The sequence below is a fragment of the Equus quagga genome, chromosome 19, assembly GCF_021613505.1.
Source record: "Equus quagga isolate Etosha38 chromosome 19, UCLA_HA_Equagga_1.0, whole genome shotgun sequence".
Taxonomy (NCBI): Eukaryota; Metazoa; Chordata; class Mammalia; order Perissodactyla; family Equidae; genus Equus; species Equus quagga.
Genome location: NC_060285.1, coordinates 42,582,923 through 42,610,852, shown reverse-complemented (window position 1 = coordinate 42,610,852; position 27,930 = coordinate 42,582,923). Strand labels below are relative to the sequence as shown.

Genomic DNA, 27,930 nt, shown 5'->3' with positions numbered 1-27,930 from the left:
ATGGTTCTGAGGAAGAAACTCAATTGTTTATGGACCTTAAGTCTCTGTCTAGTAGCCAGTAAATCGCTTCCCAAAGTCCCCTCCATCACAGACCAGAGTTTTATAGACGCTTGCGTCAAGAGTCACAACGAAATGCGTGGCAAAGTCGATCCCCCCGCGGCCAACATGAAACACATGGTGAGAAAGAACTCGGGCCGGGATCTTATTTCTCTGGTTAGTCCTAAGACATCTGGGGGATAAATTCATAGACTCATTTGTATGAAATAAGTCTGGACTTTCAGCATGCAGTTAAAAATCACAGGTTGGCTGGGCTGTCTCCTCCAGGGTAGCATAGGAGTGGATGGGAAAGGAAAGCTTGAAGCTCTTCCTTGCCAAGACTTAGTGGATTTCGCTCCCTTGTGTGGGGGTCGGGACGGGGAGAGAAGGAGGTTGGGGAGGGCCGTGTTTGTGAATTGCTTGGTTTATGGTTCAGGCTTCTCTACGCTGCACGGGTTGCGCCCCCTCCGTTTTGGCTAGCGCTTCCCAAACCACACAGTCAGGGTACTGTGCATAAAAGAACTAGCACTGGCATGGAGAGTCTGCTTTGTTTTCTTATCTATTTTTATATCTTATGAAGTCAAGGTTGAAACAACAGTACATGTGTGGTGTTCATCTGAAAAAAACAATGTTGTACAAGGATATAAATAGTGAAATCACTGCTTGAAGAATATCAGATTGTCAATTCATGAAAAACAATAAATATGTGAAGTTTAATTTCAAAAACCTTGACTGATTGTTGTAGATCTCCGTCATATAGACAATAAAGCAAAACAAGAGTGCTCTATTGAAGAATGAGCATAAAGAACATGGGATTATTAAAGTAATCCATAGAATTTACAAATTTTTAACAAATTGACTATGAATTTTACTGCTGGAGATTTCCCTTGCATTATAACTTTTTCTTGCATGTAAATAGGATGTCATCATGAAATTATGAACATAACTGTGGATAGCATTAGTCTTGCTTATGTATGTACTAGGCAGATGTAGCTGTACTGTAACTCTTATATCTGCTCCAGCTTTCTTCCTGTCTAGCCAGCAGAAAATAAAGTGGAAGTAGTTATAAAGTCACAACTCAGGCGCTAAAACAAGCTCAAAACTGCACTATGCTGCTACATGAGAAAAGGATGTAAATTTAGGAAATATTGGATTAAGCAAAAATAAACCCATCTCTTTAATCAGAATTGTTAAAATGTTTTGATATGTAACACATACTTTAATCTCCAACAGGTTGGGACGGTCAATGGCATGTTTTGTTATGCAGTTTGCTCTATATTTCAGTATCTTTTTTGAAGAACTATTTTATGTTATAAAAATGCTACTTAAATATGTGTGTGTATTTACATATATATACACATATTCTATATAAACACATATATATGCTATATTTTCCAAAGGAAACAATGAAAGGGTAAACATAAAATTAATTTAAATTTACATAACTACCTGCAGGAGAGAGGGAAGAAAGGAGTAGGGTGGAGGATACATGAATGAAAACAAGCCTTCTTTGGACTCACTTTGTTTTGTAGTTTGACTTTGTAAACGTGTAAAAGTCTTTGTTGTTTTTACCATTTGCGTTGTGGGGGATCAGAATTGGCCACCCCAAAATATGTCTCTTTGCCTTGCCTTGATTATTTTTAAGAACAAAAGACTCTGAAAGAAACTATGACCTTCCCTCTAAGTGCCTAAAAGAAATTTAAAATAAAGGCCTGTCCCCAGGACAGGCCATCACCATAGATAACTCTGGGTTTCGGCAGACTGGGAGGACCCTTGCTAAGCCCACTCTTATCAAAGTTCTATTTACCAAACATTTGCTTTTCCATCTCCATGTGAATTGCCTTCCTCTCCTTTGAAACCCCAAACCACCACCCCCAACATCCTCCTTTGTCTTTAGCTGAAAAAGGTGTTTAAGATGAGAACCTCTGCCATTTTGGCAAGTTTCTCAGTTTGCCTGAGTCTCTCTCATGTATACATGTTATAAAGCTTTGTTTAATTTTCTCCTGTTATTCTGTCTCATGTGAAATTAATTCATAGTCCAGCCAGAAAGACCTAGAGTGGCTACAGGAAATGTCTTCCTCCCCTACAGCATTTTCTGGGTCTCTTCATTTCTGTGTGCAAATCCATACTTCCACCTGGTATCATTTTCTTTCCACCTAAGGGACATTAACATTTCTTATACTGTGAGTCTGTCGGTAATTAATCCTATCAACTTTTTATGTCTTTGAAGTCTTTATTTCTTCTTAATTTTTGATAGATATTATCACTGGGTATAGAATTCTAGGTTGAACTTTCAAGATGTTTTCCCACTATCTTCTATCTTCTTACACATTGTTTGTGATGAGAAATCTGCTGGATCATTGTCTTTGTTCCCATGTACCTCATATGTATTTCTCCTCTGGCTGCTTTTAAGAATTTCTCTTTATCCTTTGTTTTGAACAATTTGATTATGATGTGCCCTGGTATAGTATTGTTCATGTTTCCTGGGGTTCATTGAGCTTCTTGAATCTGCAAATTTTAATCAAATTAGGAAAATTTTAGCCATTGCAGATAATTTTTTATCAGATGCCAGATACTTTGAATTTTACTTTGCTGGGTGATGGTTATTTTTGTATTTCTATAAATATTCTTGACTTTTTTTCCTGCCTTGCATTTATGTTACTTAGCATTTTGATCCATTTGTGTCTTGTTTTTAAGATTTGTTAGGCAGGACAAAAGCAGCGGTTTAGCCTAGGGATAATTATCACCCACTATTAAGGCAAGACCTTTCTGAGTACTCTACACAATTCCCAAGACCGTGAGGTTTTCCAATCTGCCTAGTGGGAAGAGGCATTATACCGAATACTGTGTGAGCCTTAGGTAATATTCCCTCTTATCCTTTTGAGTAATTCATTCCCTGGCCTAGGGTAGGTTCCTTATATGCATATGCTAATCAGCACTCTGCTAAACACTCCAGGGGACCCTCTGAACGTCTTCGGAGTTCTCTTTCTGTGCAGGTCTCTCCTTTCTGGTACTCCTTTATGGCCTGAAAATTCTCTCCAGGCAGTAAGCTCAGGCACTCGGAGGGCTCCCCTTGCTGGTTCCCTCCTCTCAGGGATCACTGTTCATTGTTGCCTGATGTCCTGTGTCTTGACAGCTGCTTTTTCACATATTTTGTTTTTATTGTTTCAAGTGGGAAGGTAAAGCTGGTCCTGTTACCCCATCTTGGCCAGAAGCAGAAGTGCTGACTGTTGACTAAGTCTTCAACAGGAGTTTGCCCTGTCTTCCACTACTAAATCATCCAGGAAAACCAGGTGCCTCATTTCTCATATCGATTTCTGTATCTGTCAGAAAATGATAGACTATGCTCTGTTAACAAATAAATCCTGAAATCGCACAGGCTTTCATTTCCCATTTTTTATTTTTTATTGACATTAAACTATAAAACATAATGATTTGATATATGTGTATATTGTGAAATGATCACCACAATCAGTTTAGTAAATGTCCATCATCTCGTATAGTTACAAAATTTTTTCTTGTAATGAGAACTTTTAAGATCTAATCTCTTAGCAAGTTTTAAATATGCAAGACAGCATGGTTAACTGTAGTCCCCATTCTGTACTTTATATCCCCAGAACTTATTTATCTTGTAACTGGAAGTTTGTACCTTTTGACCATCTTCATCCATTTTGTCCATGCCCCCAACTCCCCCTCCAGCAACCGCCAATCTGTTCTCTGTATCTATGAGTTTGGTTTTTTTAGATTCCACGTATAAGTGAGCTCTTACAGTATTTGTCTCTCACTGTCTGCCTTATTTCACTTAGAATTCTTCAAACAAAAGTTTAATATCTCACTCACACAAAGTCCACTAAACAATACATGTTTAGTATCTTACTTGCACCACTCTCCGCATCACCTCTTCTCCATGCAGTGCTTTCAGCTGTTTACATCTTGGTGCCATCACGCCAACACATGTTCTTCAGAGTCACCGTTGAGAAAGCTACAGGGTTGCACAGGAGTGTTTATGATCCGGCCTGGAGGCGATATGTCGTTCCTACCCATATTCCTCTCAGCAAAATTAGTCTGATGACCCTAGCCTGCTTGCATTAAATGTCTCTACCACAGAACTGCTTCTCTGGCCATCAAATATTCTTTTATTCCTTTCCTCCTGTACGCAGAACAAATTCAAGGCCTCCCTCAAAGGGTAAAACCCAATATCCTATCCAGCCACTGAATCAGAGTCTAACATCTCTGAGTGGTATGCAACAATCTCTCCAACAAGGTTGGTTGTGGGCACTCTTGGCCTAGTGACTGTGTCTGCCCTCCACATAAGCAATATTCAATAGTAGCACAAAGAGAAGACAATCATAACAAACACTTCTATTCAGAAAGTGGAAGAATGGGAGCCACACAGCAATCATTGGTTCAGAGCAATTCTGAAATCTGTAGGGCAGGTATTGTGAAGACCTGCTAGACTGGGGGTCAGAAATTTCTTTAATTAGAGGTAGTAAGAGTTCCCTTATCCATTGGTTTCTGTGGTCCCTATCTTCTTCCTCTGCAATGTTCTTGCTCATCCATCGTCCTTCTTGGCCCAGTGTAAATTGGGCATTGGGAATGGCATCTTTGAGGGCTGCATAGCCTCTCAGACTGCTTTCTGCCCACAGAAGTTTAAGGTCCAAAGGTCATTGAAAGTATTCAGCATTCCCAGGCTTTTTCACAAGAGGTTTACAATACCTTTGGGAATACGTCTCTCTCAAAAACTCTGAAGGTCTTTCAGCTATATGCTTCCAATCAGTTCCAGGTACCAGGACCCACACTTCAAGTACAGTTTGGAGAAATTTTCAAGCCTTTATTCCTTTGTTTTCTCACCCTAGTGCTTTTCTTTCTCATTTTAATGCCAGTTACCTTGAAACAAGACTTTTGGGGAAATGGGTACACCCTTAACCTGGTCCATTTGCTGAGGCACTTTTTAATCAACTAAGAGGACTTCCTTGGAGTCATGTACTTCATCTCTTCTCTGCCCTGAGGCTTTTTAATCACATGCAAGTTTTATTCCATTTGTTTCTCAAAGCCTTTTAAAAATCTTATATCTTCTTATATGCTATATAGAAGCAATTCGTTTTCCATATCTCAAAAAGTCCCACATTTCTTGATTCTCTTTTTCATTTCTGCTTCCAAACTGGCCAGTGTTTTACTCTTGTAATATCTTGTTGAACCCACACTATAACGAACAAACACTATTAATGTTCTGTTTTCCAACCTCTGCTTGGAGCTCCAAGTTCAATGGACTCATGGCCTGCCTCCTGAGTTATAGATCACATTTTGTCAGATGTTTTGCCTCTGAGTCACATGGATTGTCATCGTTCCTGCCTCTGGCATAAGTTTCCTCACGGCTTGTCAGCTAACTGAAAAGTTCTCGCACATGGTTCAGGCAAGCTCCCCACTAACATTTGTGGGCTGGAGGAAGAGTAAAAATGGAAGCCTACATACAGTCTCATTGTTTGCTTAACAATTAAATCTTTATTTAGTAAGGAATGTGTGGTTTCAGGAACTTCATCTAACCCATTGAGATTTGGATTTAATCAGAATAATTTTGCAAATCTGCATTGATCTTATCAGTAACTAAATTTTCATTTCTTCTAAAATAACCAAAACTGTCTATTAAAATTAAAAGGCAAAGTTATAATGGATAAGTATTAATTTTAAGTATTTTAAATTTTTTTAGAAAATTCAATTGTCTTTTTATATATTTTTCTAAATATAAAATTATTCACCATTCTAGTGCTCATGTCCATCTGGTGGCCAATGTAAATAACTGATGTCATGCTCCACTTTGATAACATACAGATCTACATTTCTCCCTACTTAACAGTGAAGGAAATGGTTCCCATTGCAAAATGTGCCCCTTACCCCCAAGACAGGAACATAAAGAGAGAATTGAGGAAACAGATCTTCAAAGGTACTGCTAAACAATATTATATTCTGCAAGAATCTACTGCTTTCATGCAGAAAGGAAAGGAAAGTTGATCTTTTCTCTTACCAAAGTTCATAGTAAGAGTTCAAATCTTCCAAAGCTTCCATATTTCAAATCTTTCTTGGACTCTGAAGCAGTGTCTGTCTCCAATGTCATTGGCAGCAATATTCACAAACCTATTTACCATTCAGCTATAGATGTCTTTTGTTTTGAAAACATCTGGCAAAAGATGGAGACATTCAGTGTCATGGGTCACACTGAGCCTATGCTAAGGAGAATGAGGAAAGTCTTTTATAATAAATTGTGTGTGTGTGTGTGTGTGTGTAATATGTGATGTCCTGTCAAATCTAGACCCAGGAAGGGATCCTTCCTGCCTAGGTCTCAGGGTGGTATACGTTTAGACTTGTATTCTGACTGCACCCTACTTCCAATAATAAGTTTTATAAGAGGCTAGGCAAGGCTGTGATATGAAGTAAACCCTGAAATCTCAGCGGCTTAACAAAAGAAAGTCTCATTTCTTACTTGTACCTGTTGTAGAGAAGGTGAGTTAGAATTGAACCTCTCTTGCTTGGACAAGGGGGAGCCCCCAACCCTAGCTAGCTCATTGACAGGCAGTATAATAAGAGCTTCCAAAGTCATTCATTGGATAATTGCTTTACCAATGTGAAGAAAAGCCAGCCCTGGTGGTCTAGTGGTAAAGATCCAAGGCTCTCATCACTGTGGCCTGTGTTGGTGTCCTGATCAGGGAACCACACCACTCGACTGTCTGTTGTCATACTGTGGCAGCTGTGTGTTGCTGTAATGCTGAAAGCTATGCCACTGGTATTTCAAATACCAGTAGGGTCACCCATGGTGGACAGGTTTTAGTGGAGCTTCAGATTAGGAAGAAGGACTTGGCCACCCACTTCCAAAGGTTGGCCATGAAAACTCTGTGAACAGCAGCAGAGCACTGTCTCATACAGGGACGGAAGGTGAGAAGATGGAGCAAAAAGCCCAGGCAGGGCTCAGCTCTGCTGCACACAGGGTCACTAGGAGTCAGAATGGACACAACAGCACTGACAACAAATGTGAAGAATAAGGAAGAACAAGAGGGTATCTGCTGATTCTCTTGCAATTCTAAAAGTAAGAGGTTTAGTTTCTTCTCATTTCTTCCCCACTTTTTGTTGAATTAATATAACTTTTATATGCAGATTGTTGTTTTTCTTAATTGCAAATGTTTGTCATGTTGGAGGTAACAGCACAAATAAATTTTAAGATAAGTGCTGGCAAGGTTGTGGAGAAATTGAAACTGTTGTACACTGTTGATGGGAGTGTAAAATTGTGTTGCAGTTATAGAAAACAGTATGGAGATTACTCAAGAAGTTAAAAATAGAATTACCATATAATCCAGAAATCCCACTTCTGAGTATATATCAAATAAAGTTGAAATCACTGTCTTGAAGGGATGTTCTGCACTCCCATGTTTATTGCAGCATTGTTCACAACAGCCAAGCTGTAGAAGCAACCCAATGGTCCATCAATAGATGAATGGATGAAGAAAATGTGTTATATACATATTTTAGAATATTATTCAACCTTAAAACAGAAGGAAATCCTGCCATTTGTGACAACATGGAAGAACCTGCAGGACATTATGCTACGTGAAATAAGGCAGTTACAGAAGGACAAATATTGCATGATTCCACTCATTTGAAGTATCTGAAATAGTCAAACTCATAGAAGCAGAGAATACAGTAGTAGTTGCCAGGGGCTGGGAAGTGGGGGTGGGGGAATTAGGGAATTGTTATTCAAAGGGTATAAAGTTTCAGTCACATCAGCTGTGTTAGATAAGTTCTAGAGATCTGCCATATAGCATAGTGCCTATACTCCATGGTATGGTATGGTGCATTCCAGCTTTGTGAGAAGGTAGCTCTGATGTTAAGTGTTCTTACCACAAAAACGAACAAACAAAAACAAAGAGATACAAAGAAACTCTGAGAAGTATTGGTTATGGCTATTACCTTGATTGTGGTATTGCTATTGTGGTGTTTGCATATGTCCAAACTCATCAAATGGTACACATTAATATGTGCAGTTCTTTATATCAATTTTACCTCAATAAATCATTTGTTTAAAGTATTATTTTTTCATTTGCATTATTTCTTATAGTCCTTTCAGGAATTTTTGGACATTGACTATGTACTATTTATTGTTCAACATCGTCCTTTTTACACTATCCGTGTATAGTGTAAATTCTTCAGTAACACACTGACACATCCCAGTATTCTCCTGTCCTCAACCCTGTGCACAATATAATGTTTCTTGCCACAGCACAAGCAAAAGCATCATGATTATATGAGCATATTCTTAAAAAGATTGTGTGGGAACTCTCCATCAGATGAAACTGTTTTAATTATCTTTGTTTTTACTTTATATTTTGAAGAATTCCTTAGTGGGCTTTTTCTTCTTTGTGTGTAGAGAAACTACATAGATGTAACTCACTACATGAGAGCTTTGATTAGAAAAGCTTCTGGAGTGTACTGGAGTCACTAGTTACTAGGCATAAGACTGGTGATCGAGCTTCATTAAAATTTATGTCCATAAGCATGTCAAATTCTTCCGTTTACAAGTTAAGGCAGAATACTGCTCAATAAAACGTTTCCCCCAGGGCCAGAGACTTACTAGCATTAAGTTTTAAGTGAAAGTATTGCCAGATCTAAGGGGTGATTAAAATAGATTATCTAGAAAAGTTTTTGATTACATTGTTTAATCAGAAAAAAAATGAGCTTTAATTATAAGGTCCTTGGGAATTCTAAAATGCAAATAAATACTTTTAGTTATAAACACATCTAAGCGGTTACAATTTGTACATACACATGTACATAGTATATGTCTGTTTGAACTGGCTTGAAATACTTGTTTGAAAGCATATAATTCCTTGGCTATCAGATGTTAATTCCTACTCTTTCAAGGTCATGGTGTTTGCCATTTGGATAAGACTAGGTCTTAATTAGAATGATAGAACAATTTTCTCTTGTACCATACTTTGGATAGGAGATGACTTGGTACAAGCTATTCTACAGTAAAGCATTAGAACTATGTTTTAATTAATATTTTTTCGTTTAAAATATGTACCAGATTTGAGCTAGTTTTTGTTTGTTTGTTTGTTTTTCTTTTAAAGGAGGGAAATCTCCCAATGATTCAGACAAAACACAAGGACTCTCACAAGCTTAAGGGGAGGTAAAGTTTTCTAGAGTTTATAGCTAAACTGAGATAGCTTAGAAAAGGAATGAATTGTGTAAAAGCTATAGCTAGGAATATACTAAATGAAATGATCTGGCTTGAAAACATTTGTTGACTGTTGTTGATTTCTTGTTTGTTTGGTTCTGAATCGTATCTGCCTTACAGTAAATGTGAGAAAAATGGAAGTTCTGTCTTTGGGATATTTTACCTGTTCCAAGTATGTATATTTTTGGTATAGGGTGGTATTTGAGAACTCATCACTTAGTTTATTCATTTTTCAGAAGAGTAAATTATGAACTATGCTCGGGGAGCTGCTGAAGTCTCTCTTGACTACTGAAAACAAAATTTTTAATACAGCTATTTTTGTAGTTTGAAGGAAAATGAGTGATTAAAATGTCAAAAAAAAAGAATATAGGAAGTTAACCATTGAAGTTAGTAGTATGAATTTAAATCTAAAATCTTAAGATGACATTTATTTATTTTCATTAAATCACCTTCAGTTTAATTTTTAGTCCTCACATTGACAAGGGGGTTAAACCTGTGATCTTTAACATTTTGGGGACTCCTCTTCCTCCATCATTACACGAAAAACCTGGGGTCTTTGTTCCAAAGGATAGGAGAAGCATCTTTAGGAATCAAGTCAACAATCATCGCTGTCCTTCCAAACGAGTCACCACTGGGATGCCAGTGACATTGTCCATCCACGTTTGGACATGCAACTGCCCCCGTGGCAGTCCTATAGCACAGAACTCTTGATGGGAGCTGGGAGAACCATGTTAGATAGCCTACCTGCCTAGTCCATCATCCTGCCTTCCCCTCTGAAATCTTGCTGTATGCTCAAGGCTGTGATTCTGATACTGGTAGTATCCATTATTTTTAGCTACTTAAACTTTCTACCATGCCAAATTCTTGAAGCAAGGAATTATAGGGAGTCTATCTACCTCTTGGGAATGTCTTCTTTGGAGTTGTGGAGACAAGAATGGGAAATACAACAAGCAAAGACCTTTAAAAATCACCTTCCTGACAAGATGAGGTAGATCCATTTACCCTCTCTCTCCCATTAAGTACAGCTAATAACCTTGGATATTATATATAGAAGAAATATAAGACTTTAAAGTTGGAAAGAAGAAAGAAGACAGATTAATTAGAGACTCCAAGACTCAAGAAATGACACAAGGTGAGTTCCCTGGATTTCCTGTTTGATTCCCATATATTCCAGATTTGGTACAAAGAAGCCTGAAACCCAGAAATTCCAATGGATGCAGAAAATAAAAGCTTCAAGAAAAGCCTGCTCTCTCTTGCCAGTGAACCAGGAAAGGGGAAGTCTAGTAAGGCAGAAACCTTTTTTTCCAATGACCATCCTACTCTGGACAAACAACACAGGAAAACATCTATCCTTTTCAGCCAAGGCCAAGTGGAGAGCCTAGACTACCATCCTTGCCTGAAACTAATGAGGCACCCCTCCTACCTCCTTTCCCCCAGTGTTCTATCAGAAGAGGCTAAGTGAAGGGACTTCCAGGCCCCATCAGGCAGCAAGGAGGTGCCGCACCTCCTCCCAGCCAGGGTGGTGTCAGAGGAGGCCGAGCATAGAGCATGAACTTTCACCACCACCCAGCAGTAATGAAGTGGCCCTCACAACAACAAACCCACCTACCATATCAGTGTAGGCCATGTGGAAAGTGAGGACTTCAAGCCCCGTCCCATGGTAATGAGGTACCCCTTCCTCTCCTGTGATGTTGGTAGAGGCCAAGTTGGGAGCTTAGATTTTCATCCCCACCTGGTGATAACAATACACCCTTTCCTCCCCCCATGGGATGACATCAGCAGAAGCAAAGGGGGAGCCTGGATGTCCATCTCCTTTTGGTAGTAACAAGGCATCCCTCCCCACAGCAGGGTTAATAAGAGTAAACGGAGAGCCTGGACTTTCACCCGCCAACCAGTGATAAACAGGTGGTGCCCTGTTTCCCCCATTGGAGCAATGTCAGCGAAGATCTGCTAAAACAGGAGGATTAAATAAGATCTAGAGCGTCATAACATAAAACTCAAAATGTCAAAGATACAATAAAAAATCACTCATCATACCAAGAACCAAGAAAATCTCAACAAGACAACAGATGCCAGCGCTCAATGACATAGGTGTTAGAATTATCTGACAAGGATTTTGAAGTAGTCGTCATAACAATTTTTCAAAGAGAAGTTATAAAAATGCTTCAAACAAATGAAAGAATAGGAATCTCAGCAAGGAAATGGAAGTTATAAAGAAGTCTCAAATGGAAATTTTACAACTGGAAAGATAATAACCAAAATTAAAAACTCATTGGGTGGGCACAAAAGCACAATGAGTATGACAAAGGAAAAACTCAGTGAACTTGAAAACAGAACAACAGAAATTACCAAATTTGAACAACAGAGAGAAAATTAACTGAAAAAAAAAATGAACAGAGCATCAGGGATCTATGGGACAATAACAAAATTCCTAACATTCATGTCATTGGAGTCCCAGAAGGATAGGGGAAAGATAGGGAGAGGCAAAACAAATATTCTAAGAAATAGTGGTTGAGAATTTCCAAAATTTGGATAAAGACATAAATAATAAATCTGAGTGAAGCCCAAATATGATGAACTCAAAGAAATTCATTCCAAAATACATCATAATCAATCTTCAGAAAATTTAAGACAAAGAAAAACAACTTAAAAGCAGCTGGAGAGAAACAATGCATTGCCTATAGGAAAGCAACAATTTCAATGCCAACAAACTTCTCATCCAAACCCATGGAGGCCAGAAGGAAGTGGCACAACATCTTCAATTTCAATTTCAATTTCACGTTCAAAGAAGAGTCAGCCAGGAATTCTATCCAAAGAAAATACGCTTCAGGAGTGAAGGTGAAATTGAGACATTCTCAGATTCAGGAGAACTAAGATAATTTGTCATAAGCAGACCTACTCTGAAAGACTAGCTAAGGAAAATTCTGTAAACAATAAGATAATAATAAACCAGGACTCTTGGAACATCAGGAATGAAGAAAGAAGAAGGTAAAGAGTGAAAATATGAATAAATAAACTATTCTTCTCATATTTCCTAAATTATGTTTGACAATTGAAGCAAAAATTATAACATTGTTTGATATGGTTTTAATATATGTAGAATAAATATTTAAGATAATTATATTATTGGTGGAGTGAGTGGTAAAGGGACCTAAATGGAAGTAATATTCTTACATTTCATTCAAACTTGTAAAAGCTGACACCAGTAGTTTGTGATAAGCTACATATGTTATGTAATACTTATAGCAACCACTAAAACAGCTGTATAAAGATATATACTGAAAAATACTGTGGACGAATCAAAATGAATTATAAATAATGTTCAAGTAATTCACAGGAGGACAGGAAAAGTGAAACAGGAATGAAAAATGAGGGATCAAATTAAAAATAAACAATAAAATGGTAGACATTCTCTAACTTATCAATAAGTACAGCAAATGTAAATAGTCCAAATATATCAATTAAAAAACAGAGATTGACAGAGTGGATTAAAAACAAACAAACAAACAGGAGCCAAAAATATGCTGTAACCAAGAAACTCACTTCAAAACTAATGATATAGGTGGGTTGAAAGTAAAAGTATGGAGAAAGAAATGTCATGGAAGTGTGAATCAAAGGAGAGCAGGACTCCCTTATAAATGTCAAATAAAGCAGATTTCAGAGCAGAGAAAATTACCAGAGACAGAGAATGACATCACATAATGATAAAATGATCAATCACAAAGAAATTGTAATAAAAAATTTGTGTGCCCCAAACAGCAGACCTTTAAAATACAGGAAGGACAGCTGATATAACTGAGAGAAGAAATAGAAAAGTCTTCAATCACATTTGGAGATTTCAAAATTCTTCTCTCAACAATAAGACAGAAAATCAGCAAGGATAAAGGATAAAGAACTTAACAATACCATTAATCAACTAGGATCTAGTTGACATTTATAGAACACTCCACTCAATAGCTAGAGAATACACATTCTTATCAAGCCTATGGAACATTAAGCAAGATTGACCATATCTTGAGCCGCAAAATAAAAACTCAGTAAGTTCAAGAGAATTGAAATTGTATACAGTATGTTCTTAGAACATAATGAAATCAAGAAATCACTGCATAATAATAACAAGAAACTCTAAACACTTGGAAATTAAACACATTTGTAAGTAACCCATGGGTCAAAGAGAAAGTCTCAAGTAAAATTTTAAAAATATATATCGAAAATATATCAAAACCTATACAATGCAGCTAAGGCAGTGCTGAGAGGGAAATGTACGGCACTAAACGGTTATATTAGAAAAGAGGGGGCAGGCCCGTGGCTGAGTGGTTAAGCTCACACACTCTGCTTGGGCGGCCCTGGGTTTCGTCAGTTCAGATCCTGGGCACGGACATGGCACCACTCATCAGGCCATGTTGAGGCGGCGTCCCATATTGCACAACCAGAGGCACTGGTGACTAGAATACACAACTATGTACTAGAGGGCTTTGGAGAGAAGAAGAAAAAAAAAGAAAAGAGGAAAGTTATTAAATGGATAATCTAAATTCTACCCAAATAAACAAGAAAAAAAGCAAAATAAACATAAAGAAGGAAGAAAATAATGAAGATAAGAGAAATCAAAGAAGTTGCAAACAGAAAAATGATAGAACAGATCAATAGAATAAAAAATCTGATTCTTTGAAAAGGTCAATGAAATACACAGTGGCACAAATTACCAATATCAGGAATGAATCAGGGGTATCATTACAGACCCTGCAGACAAATACTATGGACGACTCTATACACGTTTGACGTCCATAAGCAGAGAAAAAACAGAAATGAGCTTTGCCCTAAACTTTACAACTTACAAAAAATTAACACAAAATGAATCATATATTTAAATGCAAAACATAAAACTTTTAGAAGAAAAAGTGGAGAAGATCCTCAACATCTACAGCTGGATGAGGCTTCCTAATATGGTGGGTTACTTTGATTAGACATCTCACCAATACCACAAGCTATAAAAGAAAAAGTCAATAAGTTGAATCTCATCAAAATTAAAAAATTCTGCTCTTTAAGACACCCTCTTAAGAGATGAAAAGACAAGCTACAGACTGGAAGAAAATATATACAAACCACTTATCTCGGGAAGAACTGTCTAGAATACATAAAGAACTCTCAAAACTCAACAGTAAGTAAAACAATTCAACTAGAAAATGAACAAAAGACTGAAGAGACATTTCACCACAGGGATATCCAGATGGAAGTAAACACATGAAAGTATGTTCAACATTGTTAACCATCAGGGAAATGCAAATTAAAACCACAATATGGCCTCACTACAGACCAGTTAGAAAAGCTAGAATAAAAAATAGTGACAATGCCAAATACTGGAGAGAAAAAGGAAAACTTAACTGCTATGCAAAAACTTTTTCACATATGTTCATTGCAGCTTTTTTGGTAAAAGCCCAAACTTGTAAACATCCAAATTTCCATCAATAGGTGAACACACTGCGGTACATCCATACCATAGAATACTACTCATCAGTAAAGAGGAATAAAATATCGACACAAGAAACAGTGTAGGTGGATCTCAAGAGAATTATGCTGAGTGAAAAAAAGCCAATTTCAAAATGGTTACATTCTGTGGGATTCTATTTATATAACATTCTTGAGATGACAAAATTATAGAGATGGAGAACACATTAGTGATGCCAGGGGTTAGGGATAGGGCGGGGAGTGAGTAAGACTTTAAGGATCATTGTGCTGATGCAAAGGTTGTATATCTTGATTATGGGGGCAGTTACTTCAGTTTATACATGTGATAAAAAATTGCATAAAACGACAAACACAAGTGGATGCACGTAAACCTCTTGTAATCTTAATCCGTTAATAGTACCAATGTCAATTTCTTGATTTTGATATCGTTCTATAGTAGCATAAAACATTATTAATGGGGAAACGAGGTGAAGTTTACACAGGACCTCTGTGTACTATTTTTATAACTTCTTGTGAATCTAGAATTAGTTTAAAATAAAAATTTTTTAAAATCATCTTGCTAATAATAGCAACCTTAAGACAAGGTCACCTTTGTTAAAAATTGTTTCTGGACTCCATTCCGTTCCATCGGGCTCTTTGTCTACCTTTGTGCGAAGACTACACTGTCCTAATGTAGCTTTATGATGTCTTGATATCTGGTGGAGTAAGTCTTCCAGCTTTGTTTTACTTTGTAAAGATTGGCTTGGCTATTGTTGGCTCTTTGAATTTCTATATACATCTCATAATCGATTTCCAGGGAAAAAAGCTACTTGGATTTCCATTAGAAGTGAATTAGGTCAGCCTGGTGGCGCAGTGGTTAAGTTCGCACATTCCTCTTCAGTGGTCCAGGGTTCGCCGGTTCGGATTCCAGGTGTGGACACAGCACCACTTGGCAAGCCATGCTGTGGTAGTCGTCCCACATATAAAGTAGAGGAAGATGGGCACGGATGTTAGCTCAGGGCCAGTCTTCCTCAGCAAAAAGAGGAGGACTAGCAGCAGTTAGCTCAGGGCTAATCTTCCTCAAATAAATAAATAAATATTAAAAAAATAAATTAATTAAATATTAAGATCTATATTCTTTACAATACTGAATCTTCTAGTCCATGAATATTTTATTTCTCTCCATTTATTTCAGTCTTTAAAAATTTCTCTTAGTGATATTTTGTAATTTTCAGTGTAGAGATTTTTTTTAAATCATTTACTAGAATTATTTCTACATATTTGATGTTTTTGAAGTTATTTGTTTCTGGATTGTATACAGAAATACAATTTTGTATATTTTCCTGGTATCTGGCAACTTTGATACTTTCATTTATTTCTTATAGTTTTGTTTGTGTTTTCATTTGAATTTTCTATGCACCCAGTCATCTGTGAATAATGATATATTCCAATCGTTATATATTTTATATCTTTTGTCTTATATATTTATAGCTCACATAGTTTATTGTACTACCTATCTTCCAATACAATTTTAAATAGAAATAATGAGACATCTTGTTTCATTCCCAATCTTGGGCGAAAGCTTTCAACATTTCACCATTATATACTGATGCTTGTGGCAGGGTTTTTTTTATAGATACCCTTGATCAAATTAAGAGAATTTTATTCTTAGAGGACTGAGAGGCTTTTTCTCTTTTAAATTATAAATGGACACTCATCCTTTACTTATGACATATTTGCATGACCTTCTGAATTACTAATCTGTGAACTCTGACTGATTTAAATCACATTCAAATATATTTGTTGAGTGCCTTTACTGTACCAGGCCATCAACTGGGTCCTGGAAATACGAAGATGAACTGTGATAGGGTGGGCACTAAATGAGTGGTTTTGAAGCAGAACTAAAAAGAAATGACTAACTATGAACATAATAAATACAAAATAAAAACTATATTTTATTAAAATAAAAATTTAAACAAAAATCAATTGATTGCAATCATTAAAATAACTTTAATCCAAACAAATATGCACAATTCAATTTAAATGATTTTTGTCTTTCAGACTTGGGATGAAGGTTTAGCGCAGATTGCTGAGGCATGGACAAAGAAGTGCAAATTCCAACACAACACCTGTTTATCAAAATCATATGAATGCCATCCAGCTTTTCAATTTGTTGGAGAAAACATGTGGTTAGGTGGATTCAGAATATTTACACCAAAATCTGCTGTTGTTGCCTGGTATAATGAAAATAAATTTTATGATATTAATAGTCCGTCATGTTCCAGAGTTTGTGGCCACTATACACAGGTAAATATTTGACATTTTATTGACTAGTTCTTATTCATGCACATTTCAATCATAAGACAACTTTCTTAGCATTTTCTTTTGAGTTTATGGAAAACTCACCTTCATTTGGAAGATACCTTTACTGGGAATACAACCCTACGCAGTGAGGTTTTTCTTTTTCCTGAACGTTAAAAACCTTACTCCACTGTCGTCTCACTTGCATTGTTTCCAACAAGAAATCTTCTGTAATCCTTTTATTTGTTCCTCTGCGCTAACATATCTTTTCTGCTCTGGACTGCCTTTGCAATTTTTTCTTTGTTACAGGTATTGAGCAATTTCATAATAATGTACCACAGTTTTCTTCACGTGTTCTGTGCTGCCGTTTACCGAGCTTCTTGGAACTGTAGGTCTACAGTTTAAGTCCAATTTGGGAAAATGTTGTCCATTGTTTCTTGAACTGTTTCTGTTACTCTCCCTCACTCCTCTCTTCCCAGAGTCCAGTTACTTATGTAGAAGCCACTCGAAGTTTCCCCACAGTTGATTGATGATCTCTTCTCTTTTTTCTTGAATTTTTTCTCTCTGTAATTAATTCCTGATGGTCTTATTGTTATATCTTTAAATTCACTAATCTTTTCCTTTGTAATGTTAATCTACTATTCATGATATTTTGTTTGTTTTTCATCTTAAACATTAAAGTCTACATCTCTAAAAGTTTTATTTTTCTCTTTTTTATATCATCAGTGACTATACCTAGTATGTTTAATCTTTCATCTAGCTTTTTAACCATATGGGATACAATTATAATTATTTTAATGTTTTCCCTGTTAATTCTAGCATCTATGTTCTGGGTTAGTTTCAATGGATTGATTTTTCGTCTTCCTTATGGGTCAAATTTTCCTGCTTCCTATCATGTTAGGTAAATTTTGTTGCATTCCCAACTTTGTAAATTTTGCCTTATTGGATGCTGGAATCATTTATATACCTGTAAATATTTCTGAACTGTCTTCTGGGATACAGTTATCTGGAATTTATTTGATCCTTTTGGCTTCTGCTTTCAAAATATGTTGGGTGGAATGAAAGCAGAGTTTAGTCTAGGGCTAATTATCTCTCACCAGTGAGGCATGGTTCCTATGCATACTGTACCCAATGCCCCAGAAATTATGAAATTTTCCAGTCTGGCTAGTGGGAACAGGCCCTATTCCTGGCCCTGTGGAACCTCTAGTTTTTATAGGTGAGTCTTCACGTGCATGCTCTGATCACTGCTCTGCTGAAATGATGATGAGGACTCCCTGTAGATATCCACAGTTGTGTCACTGTAAGATTTTCTCCTCTCCTATGCTATCCTCTTTGAGTTCCTGCCTCCTTGGTCTCCCCATACTCTCAGCTCTGTCTCTCAACTATATGAGTCCATCAAGCTTCTTCTGATTTCCCCATCACTCCACACCCCCAGCCATGGCCTAGAAACTCTCTCAAAGCAATAAGCTGGGACAATTGTACAGCTCACATCTTTCCCCCCCAACTCTCAGGGGGCATTATTCTTTGTTGTCTGATGTCCAGTATCTTGAAAAATATTATTTCCTATAATTTTCCAATTCTTTTTGTTGTTTCAGATGGGAGGTTTGGTGAGAAGTAATAGTCACTTTTTATCCAAGCTAATCCTAGAGATGGCACTGAGCTCCTAGAAAGGCCCATTTAAGCAACAGAAAGAGCTAACTTTGTTTTCCAAACTTATTCATCTGTATAAGTTGAATTAAGATAGAGTGTCTTAAAGCAAGTCATTTTTACCAGAAGTGCACCAAACAAAGAAATTAGCAGCTTCCATGCTCCCTGTCTATTGACTCTTTGTCCAATAACAGTTTGCAATAAGACTGGAAACCCTTCTCAGGATATAGGTTGTTAGCAAAAAATATGGTTTGGTTACTGCTGGGAAAATTGAGAGAATGGAATCAAACGTCAGGTATCCTGATAATAAGCAGAAAGCAATATCCTTAATATGACATCAAGGCTGAATCACAGCCTTTGTGTTATCCTTTGTTTCCTCTATTGTTGCAAGGAAAAAGGAACCTGTTCCCAGATAACCCTTCTCCCTTAACATTGCTACATCAGAAACGGGAGCTCATTCCTCACTGGCTAATTTACATATATGCTTAAATAATTAGGAATGGGTACATTCTTCATATTGGTTCAAGAATTCTATATTGTTCAGTGTTCTAAACAAAATGAGCTAAAAATTTCTTCATTTGTCTTCTGCAGATATTCATATTGAAATTACAACCAGTGTTCATATTAATGTTACATCTAGTCCCTTTAGTGAAAGCAATACATTTTTAACTTACATATAGTCAATATTTATTTTTACCATTCTCAAAGCAAAAAAAATTCACAATTTAGATATAATAAGCAAATAGAATTTCATGGCATAGTCAGTTATTCATGAACCAAATTTTCAAACATGGTTTCTTGAAAATATATACACTTGTAGTCATATAATTTATGAACTTTCTAAAGTATTCAAAAGGAAAGAGATCTTTTAAAGATCTAGCTTAATCTCATTTTATTAAGTGGAAACTAGCTTATCATTGATCTGTCATTCTCCCAAATCACACAAATGGTTAGAAGCAAAACTCTCTTACTTCTCGATTTATTGTGATTTCACTGCACTTTGCTGACTGCCAGACATTAAAGAGCCATTAAAATATACTTTGCAAAACTATTGATTCTGGCTACACCCAGGCCATGGGAAATAGTGACTAATATGTCATTTATAAAAAATGTTAATACATTTTGTTAGTAGAATTGTAAAATAAGTTTCAGAAAATTCACTTATGTTGTCAAAATCTTTATCATTTTTCCTTGGATTATTTTTGTTTTCCAAATGGAGTAAATCAGTATTTTCCCTTTGTTCATTTGGAGAAAGGAGGAAAATTTTATTCTATCCTTGTCACAAAGGAGTAGTAACATTCTTCACTTCCTTCTCTCTCCCCATGGCTAGTTTTCCACAGGAATCTTCTTCCTTTTGAATAACTTTTCTATTCTTTGCAACTAGATAAAAATAAAGATGCACCATCCCTATGGCAGGCATTGTTTTGCAATAAAGTCAATATGTTTTTAATCTCTATCTGTCTCTTATGACTTGACAAAAGTAAGAATATAGTTAAGACCATAAAATTTAAAATGTGATCATAAACTAGGCAGAATTTTTTTGAGAAAAAGAAATAAAAGTTAATTATTGTTTTCATTTATAATCTGATTTTAATATTGTTTGTATGACATGACCATGAAGAAAATAAAAATATATTTCATAAATCATCTGGGAGAAATTATGCTTTTTGCTATATATTATATTTTTATTTGCAAGAAATTATCAGTGAGGGAAAAATAGGTAGCACTCATGAAAGCAGCCTTAACAAAATAATTGTTTTAAACTAAATATTAGAAATTAAGGGAAGAATAGCCAATAAGTATTTATGCACATTCATTTTTTGTAGCATGACAAAGATTATACCTGTTCCCACAATGCATTGTTTGTGTAGAGTTTTTTCGCATATTTTATTTTTAAATTCCTTTCCTTATAGGTAGTTTGGGCCAATTCATATAAAGTTGGCTGTGCAGTTAGAATTTGTCCTAACCTTGGGGGAGCTGAAACTGCAGTATTTGTATGCAACTATGGACCTGCGTAAGTTATTTTGTTGTTAAAAATACTTTAAATTGAAATACATGTTGAGAATTGTTTCCAAAAATAGGATCTTATACTAAAGAGACAAGTATATTTTTGATCAGTGAAGTCTCCCTCTATACTGCTAACCAAAAGAAATAGATGAAAATAGAAAGTGGTGAGAGAATGTTACCTTGTGTAAAAAGTTATATCTATCATGAAATATTTAAACTTGAGAGTGAAAATGATGGAGATTGTTAGGTAAAAAAAAGATAACATAAAATGCATTGCCATAGTAATATCTAAATACTGGAACACAAAATAGGTTGGCAAGTGGTCCTCTAATATAATATAACATAACTGGAATGAGTAAATGATTGAGAAAGATGGTGAAAAGCACATTCGTCTAAGAAAAGAATACATAATTTTTAATTGTCTCACTGATACTTGCATATCTAAATGGAAATATAATATTAACCTAATGGGAGTCTCCAAAATGAAATTCTGGAACTCTAGGTCTGTACAAGGAAAGAGATAAAATCAGTTAATAATCCAACTCTCTAACAAACAAAAATTTCAAAATAAAATGTACAAAAGATGAAAACATAGGTAAAGAATAAATATACAGGATTGACAAAAAGGAGCTGAGATATGCCAAAATTTCTACAAAAAGGTACTAATCTATATATCTCTTTCTGTGTTTTTTTCCATTCCCTCTCAATTAGAAGCAAAAACAAGAATGACAAATACATAGCCTTAAAGCTTGGGCAGAGTACAATTTTTATAAATACCAGAGAAATTGCAGAACTACTGAACACTTATTTATTGTCATCAAAAATAGAATACACAGAGAAAAAAGAATCCAAGAAAGATAAAAAGAGCATCAGTTAGCTATGAGATAACTTTAGTGGGAACTGATTTCCTGAAAGAGGGGACATAAAAATATTTGAAGAAATATGGCCCTAAACTTTTCAAGCTTAAGGAAAATTATAAACTTGAAGAACTAAGGAGCTTAACAAACCGCAATCACAAGGAACATGAAGAAAACTATACCAACTCACCTTATAATCAAATTTTCAAAATCAGTAATAAAGAGGAAAACTTAAAAGCATCCAGAGAACATGCTACATACAGAGGAACAAAGCTAAGGATGATGGCAGATTTCTCCTTGCAAGCAGTGCAAGAGAGAAGACAGCAATATCTTTAAATACTGGAAGAAAAAGAACTGTCAACTGAGAATTCTATATCCTATAAAAATATCTTTCAAAAATAAAAGTGAAATAAGGATATTTGCAGACCATTGGAAATGGTAACTACATGGGTAAATATATAGGATATTTTTCTTATTTAATTATCTTTCAAAGAGAATTGTTTAATCAAAGATAATAGTGATGTATCATGAGAGTTATAACATATGTAAAATTAAAATCTGTGATAACTATAGCATAAAGGTTGGGAGGGTAAAATGGAAGTGTATTACCTTAAGGTTATTCTACTCTATGTTAAGTGAAGTAATTTAACTTGACTGTGATAAGTAAAAGATGCATACTATAAACCATAAAGTAACTACTAAAATAACAAAACAAAGAGTAATAGCAAATAAGCGAACAAAGCAGGTACAATTAAATTTTAAAATATATTTAACTAATCGAAAGGAATGCAGAAAAAGAGGAAAGGGGGAACAAAGGGTAGATGAGACAAAAACATCCAAAACCAAGAGCGACAAATGTTGGAGAGGTTGTGGAGAAAAAGGAACCCTCATACACTGTTGGTGGGAATGCAAACTAGTACAGCCACTATGGAAAACAGTATGGAGATTTCTCAAAAAGTTAAAAATAGAAATACCCTATGACCCAGCCATCCCATTACTGGGTATCTATCCTAAGAACCTGAAATCAGAAATCCCAAGAGTCCCTTGCACCCCTATGTTCATCGCAGCGTTATTTACAATAGCCAAGACGTGGAACCAACCTACATGCCCAGAAACTGATGATTGGATAAAGAAGATATGGTATATATAGACAATGGAATACTACTCAGCCATAAAAAAAGACAAAATTGGCCCATTCGCATCAACATGGATGGACCTCGAGGGTATTATGTTAAGTGAAATAAGCCAGTCAGAGAAAGACGAACTCTATATGACTCCACTCATAGGTGGAAGTTAACATATTGACAAGGAGATCTGATCGGTGGTTACCAGGGAAAAGGGGGGGTGGGGGGAGGGCACAAAGGGGGAAGAGGTGTACCCACAACATGACTAACAATAATGTACAACTGAAATCTCACAAGGTTGTAATCTATCATAACATTAATTAATAAAAAAAAGAATCAGAAAAAATATATATATAAATTATCTAGGGATAAATCTGGCAGAAAACTTGAAAGACATGTACACTGAAAAACTACATAATGTTCATGACAGAAATTAACAATGACACAAATAATTAGAGAGATACACCTTATTAATGGGTTAAAGGACTCATTATTGTTAAGATGTAATTTTTCATTGAATTGATCTACAGATTCAATATAATCCCAATAAAAATCCCAGCAGGATTTTATTGTAGAAATTGACAAACTGATAATAAAATTCATATGGAAATGCACAGGACTTAGAATAGCCAAAAGAACTGTGGAAAACAAAACAAATTTGAAGGGCTAACACTACTGTTTTCAAGAATTATTAAAGCTAGAATAGTTACAACATTGTGATATTGATATAAAGTTAGACAAAAAGATCAGTGAAACAGAATACAGAGTTTAGAAATAAACCCATACATGATTGACCACATATGTTCAACTGATTTTTCACAAATGCACAAAAGCAATGCAGTGAAAAAAGATTTTTCAACTAATGGTGCCAGAGCAATTTATCATCCATATATAAAAAACAAAGGTAGACTAGGATGCGCACAACATACAACCTTTAAAAACTAACTCAAAATGGATCATAGACCTAAAATGTAAAACCTAAAACTATAAAACTTTCAGAAGAAAACATAGATGAAACTTCTGTGACCTTATGATAGACAAAGATTTTTTAGCTACCACACCGAAAGCATGATCCATAAGAGAATAAATAGATTAATTGGATTTCATTAAAATTAAAAATTACTGCTATTCAGACACTGGTAAGACAATGAAAAGATAAGCCACAGATTGGAAGAAAGTCTTTGCAAAACATATGATAAAGGATTTATGACAAGAATATAGGAAGAACTCCCACAATCAATATTAGGAAAACTTAAAACTCAACAAGAACAAAAAGGACAAAAGATTAACAAGATATGCAGATGGAAAATAAGCACATGAAACGATACTCAAAATAATTAACCATTAGAGAAATACAAATTAAAATCACAATGAATACCACTACACAACAATTAGAATGGCTAAAGACAGGTGGCTCCAGATCCTAAGGCTAGAATTCTCACACACTGCTAGTAGGAATATAAAGTGTTACAACTACTTTGTAAAAACAGTGCAGCAATTTCTTAAAAAGTTAAATATGCACCTATCATGTGATCTATTCATTCCAATCCTAGGTATTTATCCAAGCAAATGTATGTCCATATAAAGACTTGTATGCGAATGTTCAAAATGTGCATAGTAACTTTTATTTGTACTAGCCAAAAACTAGAACAACTCAAATGTCCGTCAGTGGATGAATGGATAAACCAATTGTGCCATCTTCTTTAGTGGAATACCGCTCCTGTTATCAACGTTTTTCTTTGTGTGCTCTAGGTAAATAACACTTTTTTAAGTCTTCCACTGTCACAGAGATGGAAAAAAGAGATTTTTCAAAATGTATCAACTTATATTATTGAAAAGTAGGCATAATAGCTGCCAAATCTTTTTGGCACATCATCAAGTAGAACTAGATAAGGACTGTGATATTGTACTTTTAAATTAAACCATAAAGCATGTTTCCATCTGCAATTTAAATCTTGCTTATTCCATTTACAAAATCAAGAGGTAATCACAGTGTTTACAACAAAAACGTTGTGATGGTCACATGCATAATTATATTGGGTTTACATCTAATTTGTGTTCTAAAGAATATTCAAGAATATAACTGCCACATGGATCAGGGACATCCTGTAAAGGACAGTCTCAGTAGTTTCTTTTTACAAAAGAAATGAACATAAAATTGGGGTAAAAGTTATTTTTTCCTTTTCAACATTCATAACTTGGTGAGTGACCAAAACTTGCTTAAATGCATGCACAAAATTAGAGAAATTAATAACCATTTGGCTAATCAATCTTTCTCTTTTTTACAGTGGAAATATTCGAAATGTCATCCCTTACACTAAAGGAGCCTCCTGCTCTATGTGTGCAGCAGGAGACACTTGTGCAAAGAAGCTCTGCTGTAAGCCAAAGGGAAAAATAATCATCACATTCTGTTTGGAGAACAAATTCACTATATTTTAAAATTTGGCTACGTAAGCTTATAGAGAATTTACGGGCAAGATTTGATTTCTGCTATATGATACAAATTATTTGTCATAAATTATCATATTTAAACTCAGATGGCCCCTCCCTTCTTCCCTGATTATTTCCCCTCTCAGGCTAAAGGACAGGAAGGAGGCAGGCAGAACTGATGGAGTTTGCTGCTGCACTCAAAACAGCGATCAGTTGAAGTGTTTCTTATCTGTATTTTCTTCCATCCACCTGCTTTTATTTCTTGTTACTAAAATAGTGACTCATTCAGAAGCAATACATTAGTGTCCAAATTAATTGTGATTTATAACTAATATGCTTCTCTTTCATCACCAGCCTTTAGTTTTCAGAACAGAGTTACTTTTTAAGGATAAGTGTGTAAATTCTTGATTGAGGACAGAGTGAGATGGGTGAAGAGTGGAGATGATTTGAAAATTGTTCAAAAAAAAGGTGGTGCCATGAAAGAAGACAGACACAAAAAATGCGTATTAAATAATTCCATTTCTGCAAAGTTCGAAATCATGAAAACGCATCTACATCTGGAGCCAGGATACTGGTTACCTTTAGAGAGGAAAGAGGAGTTAGTAATTAGATGAGGATGCCAAGGACTTTCTGGACCTATGCTGTAGTTCCCCAGGTGTGCTCACTTTGTAGTAATTCATCAATCTTTCCATTTATGAGGTATGCATGCTTCTATATTCATACATTTCAATTACGGAATGAATTGTAAGTATGGTCCCTCTAATTTCAGATTTCAAAGAATTTTTAAAAATAAATTTGTTGTCTATCTTGTATTTGCAAACTAATGTTTTCCAGTCAAGGGATATAAAGACAACAATGGTGCACTATTTTTTCACCTCGCCTTCCTGCCTGGTATCTAAACCACCATCATTTTCCACCTGAACTAGTGGTCTCCCACTTCTCTTTCTACTTAAAACTGTTTTACATAAAGAAAATCAGATCAAATAACTTCTTTTCTTAAAATTCATCACTTGCTTCTTACTGCAGTTGAAGACACGCCTGACTCTACACCCCGTGGCTGACAAGCCCAGCGTCTCTGTCTCTGGTCTCTCTCTCCTATTGTATTTTTTGTTATCCACTCTTTGACATAGTAAGCTCCATCATCTCTACCTCCCAACATTCCAACCTCCTTCTAAAAAGTCCAGCATGCAGATCACCTGTGGGTCTGTTTCTAGTTTCAGGACTGTTTTGTTTTCCCTTGGTTTTGGTAATATGCTCTGTTTCTTCGTGTGGTGAATTGTGTTTAAAGACAGCTGCCAACAATTTCTCCCCTCCTTTACACACAAGCCCCTCCTCCCATCAGGAAGGGACACTGTTTCTCCTCCCCTGGAATAAGGACCTGATAATTGTGTCGGTTCTGGGCCTGGCCTTTAAGAGATCCGGCAGCTCTGGCTTTTGCTGTTAGAAGCCCCCCAGCACGTTAAGAAATCCATGCTCTCCTGCTGGAGATGTCACACTGAGAAAAGCCATGGAGAGGAGAGGTCATTTTTCTGTTTCAACCCCGAATGAGTTCTGGCTAAGTGCAGCCATGTCGTTGAACCCTGATGACACTACATATAGCAGAGGAATCGCCTAGTAGAGCCAGCCAACCCAGGTCATTGTGAGAAATAATAATTTTTATTCTTTTAAGCCACTAAGTCTTGGATTTGTTTCACAGCAGTAGATTTTGGAAATACTTGGTGTGCCTAGTAAGTTTTTATTAAACGCTTAACAACATGTGTAAAACAAAAATGTAGAGCGTTCTGCCTTTTCCTCTGCTGAACAGTAGAGTCAGGGGTGTTCACCTTAATCCAAACGGAATTCAGTTGAGGCTGGTTAGAATTTATGTAAGGTTCCGTCTACCTCTGTTCGCCCCTGTTCCACAGGTGTAGACTTCTGGGGCTTACCACGGAAAGACTGGTGTGTTCATTGTTGCCTTTCCCTGGTGGGTTCTGAACCCAAATCCTTACTGCTTTAGCATGCAGAAATTACTGAAAAATCTGCTTTGATTTCCAGAGGTTTTCAGCCTAGTGTTTTAGCCTCCTGCCCCCGACAGCTTCAAAATTAAACACACAGCTTGAGTACAAAATGGGCATCTCTTGGGCTCATTTCTTCCACCTCTACCCCTCAGCCGGATCTTGAACTATGCAATTCTCCAATTATATCTCTCTAGCCCTGCAACGCCAGCAAAAGCTCTGCTGATCTCTCTGTTTCCTGGAAATTGACCTCTGCCTAGGCAAAGACCAGATTTTCAGCTCTAGTCCTGGGCCCAGAAAAAACAAATGGCCCCAGGAAAAGAATAGCTTTCATAACATCAGCCCACCTCTCCAAGGATCTCCTAATCTGAAATCTTGATCCTCTAGTCTTTGTTGCTTTAGCACTCTTAAACATTGTTTTGTTTTATGTTATATGGATTTTCTAGCTGTGCTTGATGAGAGCTTTTATCTGTCATAAAAGACTCCATCCTGGAGACTGAAGCAGCTGTTGACAGTGGGTCTCCCAGACAGTACCCACAAGCTGCAGAAGCTGCAATAAAGCTTTGATACCTGGTAGCAGGTGTTTCCCTGACTTGTTCCTTTCCCAAATTATTTGGCTAATCTTGGCCCTTTGCTTTTGCATATTAGTGTTAAGGTAAACTTATCAATTCCACAGAAGACCTGGAAATTTTGGTTGGAATTACATTGAATTTATAGATAAATTTGGGAAGAATTAGCATCTTTAGCACATTGACTATTTCCATTAATAAAGATGCTTTATTCTGGCTTTTTAAACATTTTCAGTTAAGTTTTGAAATGTTCTCAGTAAAGGTCTTAGACATCAAATTAGATTCCTTGGTAACAGG

At 36.1% G+C, this 27,930-nt stretch overlaps 1 protein-coding gene across 1 annotated transcript; it reads left to right on the top strand.

Annotated features, from left to right (window-relative positions):
- On the top strand, nucleotides 1-27,631 carry GLIPR1L1 (GLIPR1 like 1). The gene is made up of 5 exons (XM_046646168.1): nucleotides 1-177; nucleotides 16,766-17,011; nucleotides 20,566-20,666; nucleotides 24,929-25,017; nucleotides 27,546-27,631. The coding sequence occupies exons 1-5, from the start codon at nucleotides 1-3 to the stop codon at nucleotides 27,629-27,631; spliced, it is 699 nt and encodes a 232-aa protein (XP_046502124.1).
- The last annotated feature ends 299 nt before the right edge of the window (nucleotides 27,632-27,930 follow it).

Excerpts from the sequence above, each read along its gene's own strand:
- GLIPR1L1 (XM_046646168.1), top strand. The coding sequence starts at position 1 with ATGGTTCTGAGGAAGAAACTCAATTGTTTATGGACCTTAAGTCTCTGT. Across the intron at positions 178-16,765 it reads CGGCCAACATGAAACACATG|ACTTGGGATGAAGGTTTAGC; the intron begins GTGAGAAAGAAC and ends TTTGTCTTTCAG. Across the intron at positions 25,018-27,545 it reads TTGTGCAAAGAAGCTCTGCT|ACTCCATCCTGGAGACTGAA; the intron begins GTAAGCCAAAGG and ends CTGTCATAAAAG.